This window comes from Elephas maximus, chromosome 13, assembly GCF_024166365.1.
Source record: "Elephas maximus indicus isolate mEleMax1 chromosome 13, mEleMax1 primary haplotype, whole genome shotgun sequence".
In the NCBI taxonomy this organism is placed as follows: domain Eukaryota; kingdom Metazoa; phylum Chordata; class Mammalia; order Proboscidea; family Elephantidae; genus Elephas; species Elephas maximus.
This window is the reverse complement of record NC_064831.1, coordinates 28,069,663-28,092,864: the sequence shown is the minus strand read 5'-3', so window position 1 is coordinate 28,092,864 and position 23,202 is coordinate 28,069,663. Positions and strand designations below refer to the sequence as shown.

Sequence of the window (23,202 nt, the reverse complement as noted above, 5' to 3'; positions counted from 1 at the left end):
CTTTAGTGCAGCTTGAACTTCTTCCTTCAATACCATTGGTTCTTGATCATACACTACCTCCTGAAATGGTTGAATGTTGACCAATTCTTTTTGGTTCAGTGACTCTGTGTATTCCTTTCATCATCTTTTGATGCTTTCAGCGTCGTCCAGTGCTCTGCCCGTAGAATCCCTCAGTATTGCAATTCAAGGCTTGAATTTTTTCTTACAGTTCTTTTAGCTTGAGAAATGCCTAGCATGTTCTTCCCTTTTGGTTTTCTACTCCATGGCTTTGCACATTTCATTATAATACTTTACTTTGTCTTCTCAAGCTGTCCCTTGAAATCTTCTGTTCAGCTCTTTTCCTTCATCATTTCTTCCTTTTGCTTTAACTACTGTCTGTTCAAAAGCAAGTTTCAGAGTCTCTTCTAACATCCATTTTAGCCTTTTTTTTTTCTGTCTTTTTAAAGACCTTTTGTTTTCTTCATTATGTTGTCCTTAATGTCATCCCACAACTCGTCTGGTCTTAGGTCATTAGTGTTCAATGCCTCAAATATGTTCTTGAGATAGCCTCTAGATTCAGGTGGGATATCCTCAAGGTTATAACTTGGCTGTATTGGACTTGCTTTAATTTTTTTTAGTTTCGACTGGAACTTGCGTATGAGCAATTGATGTTCTTTTCTACAGTCAGACCCTGGCCTTTGTTCTGACTGGTGATATTGAGCTTTTCCATTGTCTTTTAATTAGAGAGTTTATTTTTGGTGATCACTTACTGCTCTTTACCAGAATCCGAAAGTTCTTTTAAATTATTTGTTTTGTTGTCCCATTTACAGTGAGCTTTATTTTAAACAAAATAACTGTACCCTCTTATTATCATCATTATTTTTAAATTGAAAATAGGAGGCTCTCTGCATCTCTGTAAAGTCAGGAAACAATTTCTCTTACCTTACTGGCAACTGATGATTCAGTAAGCAGGATAAAGAAATCCTGTATTTACCTGGTTATATTTAGATACATGTAGTAAGTAAGATACCCAATAGGCTTGATAGGCAGAATGCAGACTTAGTGGTTAAGACAGGCATGTTTTATACTAAATGTTTCATGCATCACATCTTTTTAAATAAATCTATTTTATAATTTTGTGTCTCTTTAATAATGGAGCACGCCATGAGTGTGAATAATCCTGCTTTTCCTAAAACATTGCCTCTGTTTTGAATCTGGACCTTCCGATATTGCCACTGCTTTTCCTTGGAAGATTCTTTGCCATTTAGAAATAGAAGAAGCAAAAGCAAGCAGATAAAGGAAAGTCCTGGAGAGCTAGGGTTTTGGAAAAAAAATTCTGTACAATACATAATGGAAAGTGGGAGGGTAACCTTAGTGGGTGTTGATAATTCCTTTATTAAATAACTCGTTAAATAATTACAGACAAGGCCTTTTTTTCTTGTTTCTATATTCGCATAATACCTTCTGACACAAGTATCAGTTTTTTCTTGCTTTAATCGCCATTTCTCAAGCTGAAAGAACTGAATTAAAATTCAAGCCTCGAGTTGTAATATTGAAGAAATCTGTGGGGAGAATATTAAATGATGCAGCAAGCACCAAAAAAAGATGAAAGGAATACACAGAATCACTGTACCAAAAAGAATTGGTCGATGTTCATCCATTTCAGGAGGTAGCATATGATCAAGAACCAATGGTACTGAAGGAAAAAGTCTAAGCTGCTTGGAAGGCATTGGCAAAAAACAAGGTTCCAGGAATTGACAGATGACCAATTGAGGTATTTCAACAAACGATTCAGAGCTGGTGGTGCTGGCCAGTGGACTGGACGAGATCCATGTTTGTGCCCAATCTAAAGACAGGTGATCTGACGGGATGCGGAAATTATCAAACAATATCATTAATATCACACGCAAGTAAAATTTTGTTAAACATCATTCAAATACTCTTACAGCAGTACATCAACAGGAAACTGCCAGAAATTCAAGCTGGATTCAGAAGAGGCTGTGGAATTAGGGATATCATTGCTGATGTCAGATGGATCCTGGCTGAAAGCAGAAAATAGGAGAAAGATGTTTACCTGCGTTTTATTGACTGTGCAGAGACAAGATGTTTGACCGTGTGGATCATGACAAATTGTGGCTAACATTGCAAAGAACAGGAATTCCAGAACACTTAATCGTGCTCAGGTGGAACCTGTACGTAGAACAAGAGGCAGTCGTTCGAACAGAAGAAGGACATACTGCGTGGTTTGAAGTCAAGAAAGGTGTGCGTCAGGGTTGTAACCTTTCACCATACTTATTCATGCTGAGGGGATAATCCGAGAAGCTGGACTATATGAAGAAGAACAGGGCATCTGGATTGGAGGAAGACTCATTAACAACCTACGATATGCAGATGACTCACACGCTTGCTGAAAGTAAAGAGGACTTGAAGCACTTACTGATGAAGATCAAAGACTACAGTATTTAGTATGGATTACACCTCAACATAAAGAAAGCAAGAATCCTCTACTGGACAAATAAGCAACATCATAATATACAGAAAATATTTTAAGTTGTAAAGGATTTCATTTTACTTGAATTCACAATCTGCCTATGGAAGCAGCAGTCAAGAAATAAAGCTGTGCATTGCATCTGGCAAATCGGTTGCAAAAGTCTTCTTTCAAGTGTTAGAAAGCAAAGATATCACTTTAAGGACTAAGGTACTCCTACCCAAGCCATGATATTTTCGGTAGCCTCATGTGCATGCAAAAGCTGGACAATAATAAAGAAGACCAAGGAAGAACTGATGCCTCTGAGCTGTGGTGTTGGTGAAGAATATTGAATTTCCCATGGATGCCAGAAGAATGAGCGAATCTGTCTTGGAAGAAGTACAACCAGGATGCTCCTTAGAAGCAAGAATGGTGAGACTTGGTCTCACATAATTTAGATATGTTATTAGCAGGGGCCAGTCATTGCAGAAGGATATCATGCTTCGTAAAGCAGAGGGCCAGTGAAAAGGAGGAAGACCCTCAATGAGATGGATTGACACAGTGGCTGCAACAGTGGGCTCAAGCATAACAATTGTGAGATGGTGCAGGACAGGTCAGTGTTTTGTTCTGTTGCGCATAGGGTCTCTATGAGTAGAAACTGACCCAGTGGCACCTAACAGCAACAACAGTGACCATGTTACCCTTTAAAACAATGGTAAGGAACCGCTGTGTCACAAATTAGGTTGTGCCCTTGATTTAATTTCATCTGCATACTGTTGTCCTGGCCATGACTGACATAGCTTAATTAAAAAGCACATCTCTTCTGAACGCCTTTTATGTGTTATGTGTACTTTCCTAAGCACTCAGGAACTACAGATAAATAGAAAATTGTTTTTGCTCTTAAGTCTAGTGAAGAAGGCAGATACACAAACTAGGCATAGATTTTTGGGGGAGTGCAAAGGAAGAGCACACCTCCCACCTGTTAGGAATTGTACACCTTCTGGGCAGAAAGGGGCACAATATGACATTAGAAAAATAGGATGGTAGTGGTTTAACGGCAAACAGTTCTGTATAGTGTTTAATGTGGTGGCTTCAGTCAGATTTCAGGACGAATGAGAGAAAGAGATGTGGACATTCGTTAATTGAAATTTCATCAGTCCTCCTCTTTAAGACTTTGCAAGTATTTTTTTTTTTTTTTTTTAAGCAGGACTATGTTGGCTGTACTTGCTTTTCCTCTGAGCAAGTAATTTTTTCTGGGTGAATCCATTTTGATTGGTGTTGAGCATTTTATGGGTAATTATTCATCTGTTTATTATCTTTCATACTTTTTTCAGTATTCATTTTATGACTGACTTGTATTGCTTCTCATATTTGACTTTGTAATGGCATACATCATTTGAATCTTTAATTTTTTTATGATCTTCGTGTGGTGATATTTAGGTTCTGTTTGTCTATACAACCACACACGTAAATGCATGGTAGCTACTATGTTTGCTGTCCCCTTAATATCGTTTAAATTAGTTCTTGGTTCCTGTTTTCACGTATAAAACTTGTTGAAAAGTTATGGAATAGAAATCACAACAGGGGAGAAGATATTCTATTGTTAAAAGTTTTAATTTGAAAAATAATTGGTGCTTTTTTTTCCTGTCTCTCATGAGCTATTGTTTCCAGATTGATGGGCAGAAATGCAAAAATAAGTAAAGAAAATTTGTTTTTTAAAAATTTGTCAATAAATTGCTTTGAAGTACAGAACCCTTCTTCAGGTTTTTTCCAATTTAAGAAATCACTTTAAGGGACATTTAAGCTAAATATAATGTAATGGTTATACTAGAGATTTTGATTACAAATAGATGAAAAATAATGCATTTGGAAAGTTACTCTTTCCTTTCTAGTTTTAATTACAGCTCTGACTTCATTGATGCTATTTTAAACTGATGTTATAAAGAACAGAAATAATTTTCTGAAGTTGCTTTAAAATTTACTAAAATAGGTAGGCATCAGCATAAACATTTACATGTTTTTTCATATGACCGAGTGGTGAGCCAAAAATTCCATTAACTCAACTATGTGTCTTTGAACCTCTGAGAGGTCCCAAAGCTAATGAAAATGTATTTTTATTCCTCTTGAAACCTGGTATATTTTTCTGAAAAGCCCTTCAAACCATCATCTTGTGTTGTTCATAATTCTCATCTGGCTGATTCTTACGTTAATCGGCCATAGTAATGAGTACTAGAGAGAAAGTACAAGAGTTCTGTCATCTCAGCCACCAACAGACTGTGACCTTGGAATGGCAAATGAATCATTTAATCTTTTCGAACCTTAACACACTCACCTCTAAAATACCAGAGTTTTTCTTGGTAAAGGACCCTTTTACCTAAATTCTATGGGCTTGTTTAAAATTTGATTTAAAAAAACCTTATCAAAGACCAAAAACAGTACTTTAAATTTTTTGTCTTCCAAGATATGTATTTTAGTTCAAATAGTATAAAAGGAAGAGCTTCTTTCACAAGAATTAACTCTCCATCAGGTTATAGAATTCAAAACTTGTGTTACTTAACAGCAGAACAACTGGATTAAAAAAAGGGAAAGATTCAGTCAGTTAACTGTTTTGCTTGCATGATAACAAGTAATTAATTGCCTTTGGTTGTTTTCTTCCCTGAATTTGCCAATTAATCAGTCAAAACCAGGAAATTATTTAAAAGTTTGGAAACTAGTTTTTTTTTTTTTTTTGTAGCAGAGGTTCTAGGAAAATGATGTGTATTAAAAACATAAGAACCCCTAGTGGTGCAGCGGTTAAAGTACTCCACTCTTAACCGAAACGTCAGTGGTTCAAACCTAGCAGCTGCTCTGTAGGAAAAAGATCTGGCATTTTGCTTCCATAAAGATTATAGCCTTCGAAGCCCTGTGGGGCTGTTCTCTGTCCTGTAGGGTTGCTATGAGTCGGAATCAACTTGATGGCAACAGGTTTCAGGTTTTCAGTGTTTTATTAAATACATGGAAGGTGCCCTGTGTTTGTTCTTTAGTTATATTTATTAACTGACCAATATGATCATTGTGATTTCATGTACTTTATACATATACTTACTCATGCATGCTCCTTTATTTTATCTTATCATTTCTTAGTATTATTGGTTAATACATTTCCAAAATATTTATCCTAATACATTAAAAAAAAAAAAAATACATTAGCGACTGCTTTATTAATTAATTTAAGGTCAATTTTGTCATATAATTCATTTTTTTGAAAAATAACGGTGTTAAAATTTTTCCTTGTTTTATCAAATTCCAGAGTAAAGTTTGTATTTGTGTTTCATTCTTAGATGTCTGTGGCAGTTCCTAATTATGCCACATGATGTCACCTAAAGATAGTTTTTTTTTAATGTGGCTTTAGAAGAATAATTTCACTTATATTGCTTTTCGCTTTCCTATGACTTACCTATAGTTTTGGTTTTAGAATCAGTAAAATCTGCTTTGTGGGAAACTGCACTTAGTCATTGTATATCATACTTTCATTTCAGTTTCCTGTTTAGCATTCTTGCAGTAGACAATAATTGTACAATATCAATATAATTTAGTGAATGGGGACAAGATGCTTTGAAGTAATAGTTGTACTGTGATGAATTTATTCATGAAATCATCTGTGCTTTTAGGCACTTTAAAATTAGTGTCAGTTGCTTTCAGGCCTTTTAGTTAAGATCAGATACAACATCTACTCTTAATAGTTAATATTTGATATATCATCTAATCTAGAGCAATTCATCCTCCATCCTAGACCAGTACATCCTCGGCCCCACACTTGGTAGCGCAGTACCTCCAAGAATGGTGCACTTCCCTCCTGGGAGTCCAAATAAAAGAACACAAGATTAAAACAAAACAAAACAAACAACAGTAGCAACAACAAAAAAAAAACCCTTAGTCTCTGGAACTGAGCTTTAAATCTCCAGAGTATTAGTAACTGCTTTGATTTTATTGCTTTTTAAATTTTTATTGATCTTTAAACTAATAGTATTTGGTTAAAAAAAGCAAACCCGTTGCCATTGAGTTGATTCCCACTCATAGGGACCCTATAGGACAGAGTAGAACTGCTCCACAGGGTTTCCAAGGAGCGGATGGTAGATTGACCATCAGTATTTGGTTAAGGGTGTATTAATTGCATGCAGGCCATTATTTGCCACATATGAAGTGATATTTGAGCTATAAAGATAGCCCATACATGGATTTTTATATACACAGTTCAGATTTTAAGGAAACTATTAACTTGGCTCTCTGTATGCCCTCCTGTATTGCTTTGATTCAGTAAATATAATCTTTATACCACAGTGATAATATAGTAATGATTCCTCCTGTAATTCTGTCTATAACTTTATATAGGAGTGTGCAATCATTAGAAAATACAAATCTGTTGTAATTGTATTGACTGATAATTTGGCGAGTGTACTGTAAACCGCTCTTTTGTTGTGTTGAAACAGTACAACTTAATTTTTATACACAATACGAGGGTTTGAAATTCGAATAAGTAAAAAAATACAAACCATGAGATAAAACTCCAGTTTCTTTTATAGAATAGATACCTGTGTTGACTTTTTCTTTTGCACACACAGTTTTCTTTCAGAATGTTTTCTAGAGACCCTTTTTTTCTTTTGACTTGTTTGTTTTGTTTTTTTATAATCCTGTTTTGTGTGTGGATTGTCGAAAGACTGCAAGCCCATTAACTTAATTTTTTCTTGTTAACTTTATTTCAGCAATATGTGTTCGAATCTGCTTACCGATTGGCCAGATTGTAGAGGAAATAAATGTACATAAAGTTTGCAGCATTTGGGCCATTTATGTGGATGGCTTGTTTTTTCTCACCTTGCTCTGTTAACTCTTAACCTAAGAGTGACCAAATCCTTAGTTATAGATTTACAAAAGTGTTGGATTATTTAAGGCACAGAATTTATAAGGTTCTATGTTTTTTGTATGTGAGCCATTATGAATCTTTGGAAAACTATTTAAGATTGTATTCTGTTGTATAAAGTTATATTTTTTATTTAAAGCAGTTCTTCCCCAGATACATTTTGAGTGCATTTCAACCTGAGGGATTCATCTCTTATAGCACTATATTGGACAGCGTTCTAATATTACCCATAAGGTTTTCATGGGCTAGTTTTTTCAGAAGTAGACTGCCAGGTCTTTCCTTCCAGTCTGTTTTAGTCTGGAGAATCAGTTAAAACCTGTCCACCATGGGTGACCCTGCTGGTATTTGAAATACTGGTGGCATAGCTTCCAGCATCACAGCAACACTCAAACCACCACAGCCTGACAAACTGACAGATAGGTGGTGGAAACTAGTCTCCCTATGTACATTATATCTGCCTTTCTATAAGGTCCCTTGAGAGATTACATAATCTCTTGGTATGAAATTTAGTGATCCCAAATAGAGATATAATGATGATACAGGAGCAGTATTTTGCGTTAAGAATTAGAGGAAAAGAGGATATAATAAGCAAAAATATGATTACAGTTAGTCCCCAAGTCAGGACACATTTAAGTTACGATGAACTTTGCTTAGGACCATGCTTTTTTTTATGTCTTACCGTTAGTCATATGTACTACATATAATGTTGCATCATGTAATTTGTTGATGTCATCATATCTGTAAGTTTATAAGTAATGTTTCCAACACCCAAAGATAAGTAAAGATTGGATTTATAAAGATCTTGAGAGTAAAAGACAATAATAGTAAAAACTAAAGAAAACAATGAGGTGTTCTACTTACGTACAGGACTACCTGCCCTTAACCCTATGCAAAGTGCTCTCCTAGATTCGGGGGGGAGGGGAGAGTTATAGATGTGATGAGAGAGCCATTATGATTTTCCCTTTTCTTTATTTCTTATTTTCTATGATTAACTTAGTAAAGATTTTTAAGTTTTATCATTGAAATGCAGGATGTCTGTGATTTTTCTGTTTTTTCTGATCGTCTGATCTATATACCAGCATTAAAAAAAACTCACCTTTTTTTTTTGATTTTTAAAAATCTTTAAACTTTTATTTATTTGCTTGTTTATTTGTTTACTGTGGTTTATGTGGTTCAGCCGGAGACTGGGGTTCCAGGCCAGTACGCCTCATACATAACCACTGCTCCTCTGTGTGTGAAGACTTGTGTGTTGCTGTGATGCTGAGCAGGTTTCAGTGGCGCTTCCAGACTAAGACAGGCTAGGAAGAAAGGTGTAGTGACCTACTGCCTAAAATCAGTCAGGGGAACCCTTAGATCATAACGGTCTGAACTGCAGTTGATCACGGGGATGGTGCAGGACCAGGAAGGATTTAGTTCCGTTAGGCACGCCACAAGTCGGGGCCGACTTGATGGCAGCCAACACCAACAACAGTCTGCCAAGCAAGGGGTTGGGTAAGCTTTTCATCAGTCCCCCCGGACATTGGAAAGTAGTAGCTTGATGATGTCAGGCAGTCTTTAATATGAATTTTTAAACTGGGAATTGTTTCATTGCCTTAAGATTTTGTCCGAATTTTCTTTCAGGTAATAAAGACAACTTTTATTTTCAATTCTTTCTATCTGGTATTCTATATTGTGAGCTTATGTAGGACAAGAAAACTTATAGTCACCTTCCAGATATTTATGTTTAAATGTAATGAGGCACGAATAAATTGAATGAAATAATCCAGATATGATTGACTTGTTTATTTAATACTATTTAATAGTATTTTTTTTTTTTTTTTATCTTGGGATACTCTTTAAATATATGGTACATGACTCAGGGAATTTACATAGATTCAAAAGCCCTGTTGTGAACACCCAGTGTAGGGAAAGATGGAAGATGGTCAGCTTCCCTTCAGCCCAGCCTTTTAATGGGGAGAGGTAGCATGGTCTCATATTGATGCAGTGTGCTGATCTAGGTAGAACATTAATCTCTCCATCTTCTGTCTGTCTTTTGTTATTGATGGGTGGTTCATATTCATCCCTGCCTCATTCCATGGAAGATTTGAGGTGGTTTATGAAAATATGTAAAATACAAAAGGATATAGATTTTAAATTGAAGGAATTGAGGCAATGAGAAATTATGAGTAGGAAAATAAAGCAAAGCAAAACTAAACAATATATTGTTTAGGGATGTATATGCGTACATTCTTTATGGTAAAGTTGTAAAGAAAAAGAAGGTAATCATTAACACTTAAAAGTTAGGAGTGTGGTTGGTTACTTTAAGTGTTAGAGGCAGGAAATTGGAAAGAACATGAAAGAAACTTAATAAAATATTGAGATTTTTCTATTTCTAAACCTAGATGTGAATACATATTTTTATTTTTTAAATTATGTAAACTAAGGTAACTTTACAATTAAATAAGCTGGGAAAGAATGAAAGCCAGCCAGCCAGCCAAGAGTAAAAGTTTGTATTATTTTGTCAAAAACAGTTTGAGTTGTTCTACTAGAGATTCCTAAATTAATACAATTCAGGACAAAGTAGAAACTTTAGTTTCCAGACCAAATAATAATATTCTGCTCAAACGTTATCCGGGGTGTCTGTTCACTTTTCAGCACCACAGTGTAATGGAATCTTGACAACTAGGGAGGGCCTGGAAACTATTATGAAGTAGGCCATTGACCGCCTGAAGTATTTGAGGCTGTTTAGTCTGTAAATAAGAACAACTAAGGGGGAAGGAGTCCTGGTGGCACAGTGGTTAAAGAGCTCGGCTGCTAACCAAAAAGTCAGCAGTTCGAATCCACCTGCTGTTCCTTGGAAACTCAGTGGGCAGTTCTCTGCCCTGTAGGGTTGCTGTGAGTTGGGATCAACTCAACCGCAATAGGTTTTTTTTTTAGGGGGAATGTGACTGTTTTTTTCAGCTATTTGAAGAGCTGGAACGTGGAAGAAAGACTTTAATTATTTATCTATGAAGCTTCAGGAGGTGGAATTAAGTCTAATAAAGGAAAGGTTGAGGGTGGTCGATGATGATTTTATATAACCCAAACCATCTAGGTCTTTAAATTACTAAAAACTCTGTGTCCCTCGGTTAAAAAAAAATAATTTTTTTAACATTTATTTTGCATCTGTTTATATTTGTTAAAGAAATGTTTAGGGGAAGGAGAACTTCACCTAGGCTATTGTAACTCAGAATTGTCTTCCCTAACACTGCTTGGAAAAGAATAGCCTTTGGAAACCCTGGTGGTGTAGTAGTTAAGTGCTACAGCTGCTAACCGAAGGGTCAGCAGTTCGAATATGCCAGGCGCTCCTTAGAAACTCTGTGGGGCAGTTCTACTCTGGTTTTTGGTTTGGGTTTACCATTTTGAAACCCTCTGAAAAATTTGCCCTTTGTAAACTGTGATTTAAGAAGTTGTTTTTGGCATCCTTATTCTTCTCGTGGAAACCCTGGTGGCGTAGTGGTTAAGTGCTATGGCTGCTAACCTAAAGGTTGGCAGTTCAGATCTGCCAGGCACTCCTTGGAAACTCTATGGGGCGGTTCTACTGCATCCTGTAGGGTTGCTGTGAGTCGGAATCGACTCGACAGCAGTGGGTTTGGTTTTTTTGAGGGGGGGGGAGTTTATTCTTCTCATATGAGTATCCTTTCTGTTTATTATTGTTCATTCCTTTAGGCTTTTCCTCATTTTCAGTTTAACTGGCAACTAGCCGACTGTGAATCCTTGGTAATATATTTGTTTGTTCGACAAATACTTAGTGGAGCGCTGTTTTATAGGAATTCCTGAGGACCACTGTAGTCAGTCAGACATGATTGTTGCCTTTATAGAGCTTACATTCTATTGAGGGAGGCACTGTTATTCAGTTACAGGTCTGATAAATGCTCTGAAGGAGTATAGAGTGTTGTGAGAATGTGTAATTGGGTGTGACCTGACCTAATCTGGAAAGAAAGGGTCAGGAAATGATATATTACATTTTAGAAAGAAGTTCAGCAAAAAGAAATTAAATACTTTAGATTTAGTATAGCATATAGGCAGCATAGGATAAAAGATCATGGCATTTGGAGATACAATTCCTGAATTCACTGTTTACTAGATATCTGACCTTGGGCAAGTTACTTAACCTCTTTGTGCTTTAGTTCCTTCATCTGTAAAATGGAAATGCTGAGTTTTTATCTCATTAATCACAGGTACTAAATGAGTTAAAATTAGAAAGGGCCCAGAACAGTACGTTTTGTATGTTAAGTGCCATATTAGTGTTAAAGGATAATATTTATTCAGAAAATAAGTTGCAGACACCAGAGTTTCTAATCATGTGGTAATAAATATTATCAGTAATAACAGTAAAGATTTTTTGAGCACTTATGTATTGGCTAAATACCTTATATAGCATATTATTTTCATAGTTCTTTGAGGTAAATATTATTTGAATATCTACAGTTTTTTATAGATGAAGAAACTGAGGCTTTAGTAGGTTAAATAATTAGCCCATGATCCCACAGCTGGCTAGGAGGTGAAAGCTTGTGCTCTTTACTACTACTTGTTGTAACTTGAGTCCAGTGGAAACCGACCTTTGCCTGATACTAAACACTTGATAACAGGTTGTGCACTTCTGGAATATTGTTGTGAGATGGGCTTTTGCCTTTTCAGAGAAGGTTTTAGCTTTACCAGTCCTACAAACCCATGTACCAAACCACTCCAGTGTAGTGTAGACCTGAGACATCTGGCAGAATCCTAAATGAACCATCCTAAATCAGAACGGTCTTGTGAACATATCTTATTTACTATAGCTTTGGGATTTTTAAATATATTTTAGGATAATCATTCCCAACCAAAGGCATATGTGTCAACGTGGCAAATGCCCCTACCACCTCCCACCCCCAGTCCAGATGCTAGGCAGAATTTCATATAGGGAAAATTTATTTATATGTATTTCCTGGTCCCCAGTTGCTTGGTAGTCTCATTTTGCTCTCTTTGATTATACACGAATACGTAGCTCAACCATATAATTTATCACTCCAAATATATCTAACTATGCTTTTTCATTATTTCCTTGGTTAACAACCTTCAGTGACTTGAAAATGTGTAAGTAAATCCTCCAGACTTTTCATTTTCCTATTCAGAATGTGCTATTATTTGGCCCCACCTTACCTAACCGTAGACAGATACCTCCTGCTTCGATCATCTGGGCTTGCCATGCTCATTGGTACTTCCGGACCTTTCCTAGTGCTGCTCACTCTGCTTGGAATAGCCTTCCCCTTAATTTTGTATATGTTCTGGTTTATTTATCGTTTCTATTTAGCTTTTCTTAGACACAAAAGGACTTGTTCTTTATAATATTACCAACAATTTAGCAATGTTTGTATTGTTCTTTATTTACTGGGAAACTCTGGCAGCGTAGTGGTTACATGCTACGGCTGCTAACCAAAGGGTCGGCAGTTCAAATCTGCCAGGTGCTCCTTGGAAACTCCATGGGGCAGTTCTGCTCTGTCCTGTAGGGTCGCTATAGTCGGAATCGACTCGACTGCAGCGGGTTTTGTTTTGTTTTTTTATTGACTGGTATAAATTTTTTGATGTATCAAGATTATACAGTCAAGGGACTTTGTGCATGTCTTTTCTGGTGGTGGTTGTTGTTATGCCCTGCATTATATAAATCAGTACTGTATCCTCCTTTAGTACACAGAATATAGTGCTTTTCAAGTAACTAAAAGTGATCTGCATGGTGTAAGGTTAAAAGTACAGATTCTTAGGAAAAATACATTTTGGCTGTGTTCTCAGCAAAAGAGAAGGGACCTAGAGAGGAAAGGATTGGAAAAAAACTGAGATATGGTACAGTCATCTACAGACATAGGAACAATTATAAATAGCATTTAATGGGATGAGATGAACACTATAGCAAGTATACATATATAATCCTTAAAATGCTGATGGGGTGTTTCAGAATAGTGGAAATCTTTGAAGTACAGACTGAGGTATGTGCACTATTATTTTATTTACATATATGCGTGTATACACATTGTAATACATGTAAATATAGACATACATATGTAAATAAAAGAAATACCACATTTTTACTCAAATAAAATGTGCCTTCTATGTTTGTTTGCCAACCATACCCTCCCCCAACAGGGTATTTTTGTAAGTGTGCTGTGCTATTTTTTTTACAGCAACATGTTGAAAAAATTAGCATAGTCGCTTACGAAAATACTCTGCGGGGGGAGGGGGAGGGGGATGCGACTGGCAAAGAAACAGAAGGTGTGCGTTATTTGTGTAAAAATATGCTATGTATAAATTTAGATACTGGTGAAATAGGAGATTAAGGTGGTTGGTAGTGGTTGTTTTTGAGTCATCTGAGAAAACCTTTACATTTTCATCTATCAACAATAGAATATAATGGATAATAATATGTACAGTTTTATAATTTTTTTGACCATTACAGTAATGCTTAAGTTATATAATCCCTAGTTATATTTAGTGGCATTTATAGCATTTGATTCAGCAGTAGATCATTTTGTGTAATTTCTAAACTAAGTTTATAGAAATTTATAAACTTAGTTTATACTAGCCTTCCATTTCTTTTTCATTCCTCTGCACAGGTATAGATTAAGAAGATGGTGTTTTTCCTTTCAGTTTAGTTTCCTGGAGGCAGGGAAAAAAAAAACAAAAATTCAGGATGCTGCTATAGCAGGCTTATTTGGAATACACGGGAATCCTGTACATTCAATTATTTTCTGTCCTCGAAAGAAGAAATATTATACGCCGTGTCTGAGTCTAAAAAAGTTTTTCATCTTTCATACTAGTTACATTAAAATATGTATGTATGGAATTCTTCCTCAGACTGAAGTCGCCTACTAAGGCATAGAATATGTTTGTACAATTAGTTTTAAGTGACTTTTAGGACTTTTCATCACACTTACAGAACAAATGAAATACTATTTTTATTTATGTTACATCTTAATGAATTTAGTGAAAGGATACTAATAGTGGAATTTTTACCTCATTTATCTTGATGTTAGCTCTTATTCCTATAATAACGCCCCCCCCAAAAAGAAAAATACTGCCATCGAGTCAGTTTCGACTTATGGCAACCCTATAAGACAGAGTATAGGGTTGCTATGAGTAGGGTTTCCAAGGAACACGTGGTGGATTTGAACTGCCGACCTTTTTTGGTTAGCAGCTGTAGCTCTTAATCACTACGCCACCAGGGTTTCTGCTACAATAATAACAACAGAAGACTAAAAATAGCACATCTCATGATTTCAGTTTTACAGAAAGCAGGTAAAAACCCTGTCTCTCATCTTCAAAGTTTAATTTACCCTATTATATGTGACTTTTTGATGTACTTTTTCTTTTTTCTAGGTTCTTCCTTGTGACTTAATTATTGATAATCCCTTTTGAAGCAATTTATCAGATAAATTTATTTACAATAGGTACTTTTCTCAAGGAATGACACCAATAAAATGGCAGTTAAATTGGATTAAAGCATTATTAGATTGAGATTCTACTGATAGCTCTTGCTTTTACTCTTAGGATTATCAGCATCTTTTCTATGTGTTAACAAATTTAATTGTTATGATTGATAATATAAATTCCAGCAATTTTTCCTGTTATACTTTTTGAATTCATTAAAATTAAACACTAACAAAAAACACCGGATAGTTTTTAAATTAGTCTGAGTTATTTTTCTTTTATGTATTGTTTTGTTTTGAGAACAAATGTATTATAATGAATTATTTTATTTTTGTCAAATTATACACCTCAGAGACTCTCTTGTGCCCCTTCTCATTCATTACTCTCCCTCCTTCTCAAAGGAAGCCACTCTTCTAATTAATTCTGTCTTTTGAAATTTATACATTATATATACACTTTTTTCTGACTTCTTTCAACATTGTGTTGATATTGATCCATGTTGTTCCATGTAACAGTAGTTCCTTTGCTCTGACTGATACAAGTATTCCATTGAAATGACATTTATTTGCTTTTTCTATTGTTGATGGAAATCTGGGATGGTTTCAGTCTGGAGCTGTTTGAACAATGATGCTACGAAAATTTTTGTACACGTTTTATTTTGTGTTCATTGACATGCGTTTCTGTTGAGTTCATAGGTATGAAAGTGCTGGGCCATATTTATAAAACTTTGATAGGTAATGCCAAGCAATTTTCCAGTCTACACTTTACTAGTAGTATATGTCGTTGTTGTGTGCTGAGTTGATTCTGACTCATAGTGACCCTATAGGACAAAGTAGAACTGCCCCCATAGGGCTTCCTAGGCTAAAATCTTTACGGGAGCAGTTCTCCAGGTCTTTTCTCCCAGGGAACGGCCAGTAGGTTCAAACCACTGACCTTTTGGTTAGCAGCCGAGTGCTTAACCACTGCACCATCAGGGCATCTTACAGGACTTCTAGTTCCATAGTCCTGTCAACATTTGACTAGTGGTATCTTTTAAAATGTGGACAAGGGGTTAGCATATATTGGTATCTCACTGAGATTATGATTTTTCCATTACTGATCAGTAATGATATTGAGTATCTTTTAATAGGATTATAAGCCACTGAGACATCCTTTTTTGATGAAGTGTCTTTCTTGTTTACGTCTCTTGTCCCTTTATTCAATTAGGTTTTCTCTCTTTATTACTCTAGCAGGTACAAGCCCTTCATTGGCTATGTTCATCATGAATACCTTCTCCCGTTTGGCTTGCCTTTTAGTTGTCCTAATGGTATACTTTGAAAAAACAAATAAAGGTTTTTAACCTTATGGTTCAGTTTATCATTTTTTATATTACATTTTGTGTGTTTGCGTCCTGCTTAGGAAACCTTTGCTTACCCTGAGGTAATGAAAATACTTTCTTACATTATCTTTAGTAAGAAACTTAGAAAAGATTTTACATATGGTGAAGATGGAAAGTAGGTGTCATAATTCTTTTTCCCCCACACTATGGATATTTATTTACTCAACGCCATTCATTGAAAAGACTGCCCTTTTCCCAAGGCTCTGCAGTGACACCTTTAGCATAAATCAAGTGTGTGTGCACCTGTGCCTTCTGTTCCATTGATCTGCTTGTCCTTGCACTAACGTCACATTGTCTTAATTGCATAGCTTTCTGAAAAGTCTTACTATTCAGTAGAGTATATTTTCCCACTTTTTTTGTTTTTTCCTAAGTCATCTTCACAGTTATCTTGGCTCTTCTAACCCTTACATTTCCATATGAATTTTAAAATCAGCTGGTAAATTTCTGTCAAAAAACCTACTGGAATTTTAATTGGTATTGAATTTGTAGGTCAGTTGACATTTTTATAGTGTTAGGTCTTAATAGTATCAGATCTTTATAGATCCATGGATATGATATATCCTTCCATTTATTTAGATTTTCTTTAATTTCTCTCAAACATTCTGTTGTTTACTATGTAATTATCTCCTCTATTTTTCATTGAATTTTTTCCTAGGTATTTAATGTTTTTCAGTGCCATTGTAAAAGATGCTTTCTTTTTAAATTTTGTTTTCTAATTGTTCCTGTTATATATAAATATATTTTTTTGTATATTAGATGAAACTACTTGTTGGTTCTAATGATTCGACTCTTGGTTATTTGAAAATTTCTGCATACAAAAAAAATCATGTCAACTATGAATAATGAGCTTTTTTTCTTCCTTTCTGTCCTTATATTTTTCTTGCCTTATTGCTCTGGCTAGAACTACTTGCCCAGCATTGAATATAAATGATGATACACAGCATCCTTGTAAACTTCCAGTATTTTTCCATTAAGGTATGTTTTGTAATAGCTTTTTTTTTATTATAGAAGGCCTTTATCACATTAAGGATATTCCCTTCTATTCCTAGTTTGCTAAGAGTTTTTATCATGAATGCATGATAAGTTTTATCAAATGCTTCTCTACATTAATTTAGATGATTATACCATTTTTTTCTGTTACTTTAATGTGGTGCATTGCATTGATGTTTGAATGTTAAATTATCCTTGCATTTCTGAAATAAACCTCATTTGATCATAATGTGTTATCATTTTTATACCTTACTAAATCTGATTTTCTGATATTTTGTTTGAGATTTTTATATCTGCGTTCTTTTTTATGCTTAGCATTTACATATTTATTATTATTATTTTGCTTTTCACTCTCTCCTACATCTTCAAGCTTCCACTGAGATTGTTTATTTCTTCTAAGAACACTTACAAATTTTCCTTTGGTGTGCGTATGCTTGTGACAGATTGTCTCAGTTTTTGTTTCTCTGTATGTCTTTTTAATTCACCTCTTTCTTTTGAAAGGGTATTTTTGCGGCTAGGTTGGCAGTTATTTACCTTTAGCCCTTGATGTTATGATGCCACTGGCTTCTGGCTTCCATTGTTTCTGTTGAGAAGTCAGCTGTCAGTTTACTTGTTACTACCTCTACTGTGAACTGTGTTTTTTTCCTTTTAATATATTTTTTTAATGTGGTTGCTTTTAATATTTTCTCTTTATCTGTGATTTTCAGAAGTTCTTAGGGACTTATGTGTGATCTTCTTAATTTCACCTGGGGTTTTCACCAATTCTGAAATCTGTACATCAATGTATTTCATTCATTTTAGGAAGTTCTAAGTCTTAATTGTGTTTTCACATACTACTTTAGTCCCATTTTCTCTCTTCTTCCTTTATGAGACTCCATTACATGTACGTTATTTTAAGGAACCCTCGTGGCACAGTAGTTAAGTGCTCAGCTGCTAACCAAGAGGTCAGTGGTTTGAACCCACCAGATGCTCTGTGGGAGAAAGATGTGGCAGTCTGCTTCCATAAAGATTTCAGCCTTGGAAACCCTATGGAGCAGTTCTACTCATAGGGTTGCTAGGAGTCGGAATTGACTAGACGGCATTGAGTTTTTTGTTGTTGTTTGTTCTTAGACCTTTCCACTGTATCCTGTTTGTATTGTTTTCTATTTTCTGTCTTTCTGTATATTCAGTCTGCTTTTATTTTCTTCTAAAAATTTTATTATCTAAAAACATACAAAAGTTCTAAAAAGTTTTATCTAAATTCCTTGTAGATCTGTTACTACTGACTGTTGTTTCTGTTGATCTTAGACCACATTGTCTTGTTGTTAGTTGTCATTGAGGCAACTCATAGTGACCCTGTGTACAACAGAACAAAATGCTACCTGGTCCTGTGCCATCCTCAAAATCATTTCTGTGCTTGAGCCCATTGTTGCAGCCACTGTGTCCGTCTCCTTGAGGGTCTTCCTCTCTTTCACTGACCCTTTACCAAGCATGATGTCCTCCTGCATGGATGATCCCTCCTGATAAGATGTACAAAGTACAGTAGATGAAGTCTTGCCATCTTCACTTCTGAGGAGCTTTCTGGCTACACTTCTTCCAAGACAGATTTGTTCGTTCTTCCGGTAGTCCACGGACACATTGTCTTATCCTTGTATTTCTGGTTATTTTTGGTTGAATGCCAGATCTTTTGTATGGAAAGTTGTGGAGATAATTTGAGGGCTAGCATGGTATTATCTTTATTCATAGAAAATACGTGTTTGCTTCAGAAAGGTGGCCCAAGGGTACTGACAAACCCAACATTTCTTTAATCCAAATAGGCATTGAGAAGATTTGAAGTTGAATTTAGTCTCTGTTAAAGTTGGCCTACTTCTGGCTTATTTTTTCTCTTAGAGTGTTGCCCTTTTGGGTTCTAAGCATGTGCCATCAGTAACTCCTCAGCTCTAGTTTTTTTTTTTTTTTTTTTTGATCTCCTAGCTTCAGAAATTTGTCTCTCTGTTGTTGTCTTTCCTTGATTCTCAGATGCTTTCTTGGGAATTGGCCAGCCATTCTAGGGGAATTGCACCTCCCAAGGTTGTGTACACCTCTTTGGCTTTCCGTCTTGTCCAAGATCATCATAGCCCCATAATTCTTGACTCTCTTGGTATTTTCCAGTGCTTTCAAACATATATTTTTGTTTTTAGTAGTGGTCGACCTTTTCTAGTTTTCACTGCATAGATTGCTTGCTGTTACCTAGTTGACCATGTAAAAATCAAGACATTGTCGATTTTTTTCCTACTGAATTATAATTTTTAGATTAAAAAAAAATCTATAGTTTTTTAAATCTGTAAATCATCTGTGAACCACCAAACATTTTTATTCATTCATACTTTTATGCACAGTTTCTTAGCACAGAGGGTTGTATATACATCTCTGTCCAAAACCTTTAAGGTGTATAGAGAGATAACCACTAAAATGAATGGTTAGCCAGTGTAACTTTGTAATATATATGGTTAAATTAGGCTTCAAATAGATAGTTTAGCTGTTAATCACTTTTAATCACTTAGTATTTTGGACATCTATCTCTTTTTAACCCAGGAAGGAAATTATATTTCATATGTAAAGCAGCTATACCTTATACAACATTTATATTTTTAAAATCCACTTAGATTTGTTTGGCTGCGTATCAGAAGTTTTTCAACATTTATTTTTAAAATCCCTTCTTTACCTTGTTAGTAGGGCAGTACTTCTTGGAAAGACCAACTAATAATTATGTCAGTTTTTTAAAATGTATTAATTCATAATTTTTATTCAAATAAAAGTACCATTCTCTCTGTTCATCTTTGCAGAACTTCAGAAACGATAACTTTTTGTTGCTTGTTTCTTTTTCTCTGATTTTATTTTCCTATTTACTAGTCAAAAGTATTTTTAAAATTATCAAGGATTCCACGCACTTCCAAGATAGGGGTAACATTCTAAAGACTCAATTCTTTTCTGTCTCCACTGCTTACAGACAGGGAACACAATCTCTTCAGCCTGGACATGGGTAGAAGAATTTGGAGGAAATAAACAGGTAAGAAAAAGTTTCTTAGGAATATTGATATATTTCGTTTTCAGAAAGCCAGTTGTAAGTTATTCTTCTAGTGGTTGTAAGAAATACTGAAGATTTTTCAGTGTACTCTTGCAAAGTATTTTGATTATTATAACTTTGTTAATTATAGAGTCCTTTAGAAAAGTATTTCGTATCTCAGAGCAGTCTCAGAGCTTCTGACATGCTCTGTGGTACCTTGTAAACACTAAGATGTTAAACTGGTAGTGCTGTGAGGTAGATATAACTGGAGGGAACGTGTTATATGCAGGATTTCCAGCACTTCACAAACTTACCTAAGAGTGACACTTTAATTTTTATAACTTCATTAAATCAAAGTTATTACTGATGTAGTTTAGAATAAAAGTCATGTTTTCTAGGACTTCTGTTTAGTTTTTACACCATGGTACTGAGACAGATAAACTTTAGTAGGAAGCTAAGGTAGTTTTATTTCCAGTGGATTTTTACTGTCTTGAACTCCTGGTCACGTGTTATGGTTCCCTGGGGCACAGTCCATGGACTAGTTCTGTGTCCTTGAATTATGAGTCTTAACTGTGCCCCAATTTCTTCTTCTTTCAAAGGGAATAATAATAGTGCTTATCTTATAAAGGTATTAAACCCACTGCTGTTGAGTCAATTTCGACTTATAGCCACCCTATAGGACAGAGTAGAACTGCCCCATAGAGTTTTCAAGGAGCGCCTGGCAGATTTGAACTGCAGACCTCTTGGTTAGCAGCCGTAGCACTTAACCACTATGCCACCAGGGTTTCCAATAAAGGTATTATATGGATTAAATAGTTCTGACCTTATATTGTTATTTTTGACACTTAGAATAGTGCCTAGCACTTAATGAAAGAAAAAAAACAAAAACAAACAAAAGACCTGTTGCGGTCGAGTCGATTCCAACTCACAGTGACCGTCTAGGACAGTAGAACTGCCCCGTAAGCGTTTCCAAGGAGGAGCTGGTAGACTCGAACTGGCAGTCTTTTGGTCACCAGCCAAGCTCCTAACCACTGCACCATCTGGGCTTCAGCACTTAATGAGTACTCAGTAGATATTAGCATTATTGTTAATTAGTCTAAACCATACTTCAGATGTTTAGAGAAATAGCTTTATTATAATTGAGAATTACACTGATTTTTAGAGATCTTAATCTTAGCATAAAAATTCAAATATATGATGCTAGTCTCAGAACTGCCTTTCCTACATTGTTTTTACAGTTAACATTAATCACTAGGACTGATTTTACTGATAGAAGTGAAACTTGAAAAGAGTTGCTATCTTTTCTCAGACTTTGATCTTCTCTTCACTTTTGCCTAGATAACTTACAGAGGGAAGAGAGCTACAGTTCTAGCTATACTGAAATCTAGATTGCCGCAGCTCAGGTCAGAACCTTCCTTCTCACAGGCTGCTGTATTGCTTTTTCAGAACGTGTTGAAAAAAAAAAAAAAAATTTTTTTTTTTTTGTGGAAGCTAGCATTAAAAGATGTTTGACATAATTAACCTCTGAATACAGAGGTAGCAGACTGGACACTTTAGATGTGGTTTGTTTGAAAGGAAAGCAGTTAGGCTTGATAGCTGCTCACCTGCTGTTTACACTTGGTCCTCTCAGAGTTCTTTTTTGCTTATTATGTCTTGGCCTCTGAAGGCATTTGACTTTGTAAATTACTGTGTTTAAAATATCTGAAAAACTTATCTGTGGGTTTTTTTGTTTGTTTCCCCATTGCATATTATCTTGATTAGGAATTCCTCTCAAACTGATTTTCACAGATGCTCAGTGAAATAACTGTTCCTGAGGTCAAGTAAAGGAGTCCTGGTGGCGTAGTGGTTAAGCATTCGGCTGCTAACCGAAAGGCCCACTGTTGGAACCCACCAGCCGCTCTACAGGAGAAAGATGTGGCAGTCTGCTTCCGTAAAGATTTACAGCCTTGGAAACCCTATAGGGCAGTTCTGCTTTGTCATGTAGGGTCGCTATGAGTCAGAATCAACTTGATGGGAAAGGGTTTGGTTTTTTAGCTTAAGGTCAAATAAGGTTGGGAAAAACTGTACTGTATACTCCTCTTGGAAGATCGTAATGCATCATCTCATATTGAGTAATTGTAGTAGCAACTTCTAAAACTTCTAAATCCATCTGTCTTAAAAATTTTCCCATGATTATTTGGGTAAGGGATTCTTGTTTTGAGGTATTTGAATTGTACGGGAGTGTGGGCTGGGAAACACCGAAGCAGATCAAAAGACACACTTGGGTTTTGTTTGTTTTATAACTCCTTTTTGAGGTATAGCTGAAGCACAATAAAATACACAGATTTAAAGTATGCAGTTTCATCAGTTTTGATGTGTGTCTACATCTGTGAAAGTCACTGCAGTCAAGAGAGCAAGCATTCCTATTACCCTCGGTTGTTGTCTCTTGCCCCTTTGTAATCCGTTCTTCCATTTCCCCTCCTTGTCAAGCAACCTCTGATCTGCTTTCTATCGCTGTACATTAGTTTGCATTCTCTGGAATTTGAAACTCGTATTTTTGAAATTTTAAATTGTAGCAAATAAGTAATTAAGAATGAAGCAGCTCTAGTTTCTCAGAAAAAAAAAAAGATGCAAAAGACTGACGAATCTGTGTTTACGATAGTTATTGTATACCTTCAAAGTTTCACAGGAAAATATAAAACCCAAATCATTCTTTCAGAATTGTTTGGGAAAATTGAAAAAAATATTTGAGTTTAAGAACAAGTACAGATGATATTTTCCCCCCAAAATAAATCTGAAAAAATCACTCTAGTAAAAATAAATTAATAGAGAACTAACCAACCAGAACTTTATAAGGAAGCAATCACAGGCAATAACTTCTTCTCCAGTCATCCATTATTAATATTCACATACTCATGGCAGCCTAAAAAATTTGATGATAATGTTATCCTTTAAAATTTTCTACTTGATGATTTTTAAATATCAGTTATAAGTTGCTTTATCATTTTTTATCACTATGTATTTTTTTTTTAAGCCAGAATTCTAAAAATACTTTACTTCACACTTAG

General features: G+C 35.4%; 1 protein-coding gene across 2 annotated transcripts in view; it reads left to right on the top strand.

The window, feature by feature from the left end:
• RBM46 (RNA binding motif protein 46) overlaps nucleotides 1-22,163 on the top strand; it is a 54,947-nt gene extending 32,784 nt beyond the window's left edge. For both annotated transcript variants that reach the window (XM_049905721.1, XM_049905720.1), the window contains exons 5-6: nucleotides 20,099-20,158; nucleotides 21,944-22,163. In XM_049905721.1, the coding sequence (XP_049761678.1) occupies nucleotides 20,099-20,154 (56 nt within the window). In that variant the 3' untranslated portion in view covers nucleotides 20,155-20,158; nucleotides 21,944-22,163. The remainder of the gene's footprint in view (nucleotides 1-20,098; nucleotides 20,159-21,943) is intronic.
• Nucleotides 22,164-23,202: the final 1,039 nt, after the last annotated feature.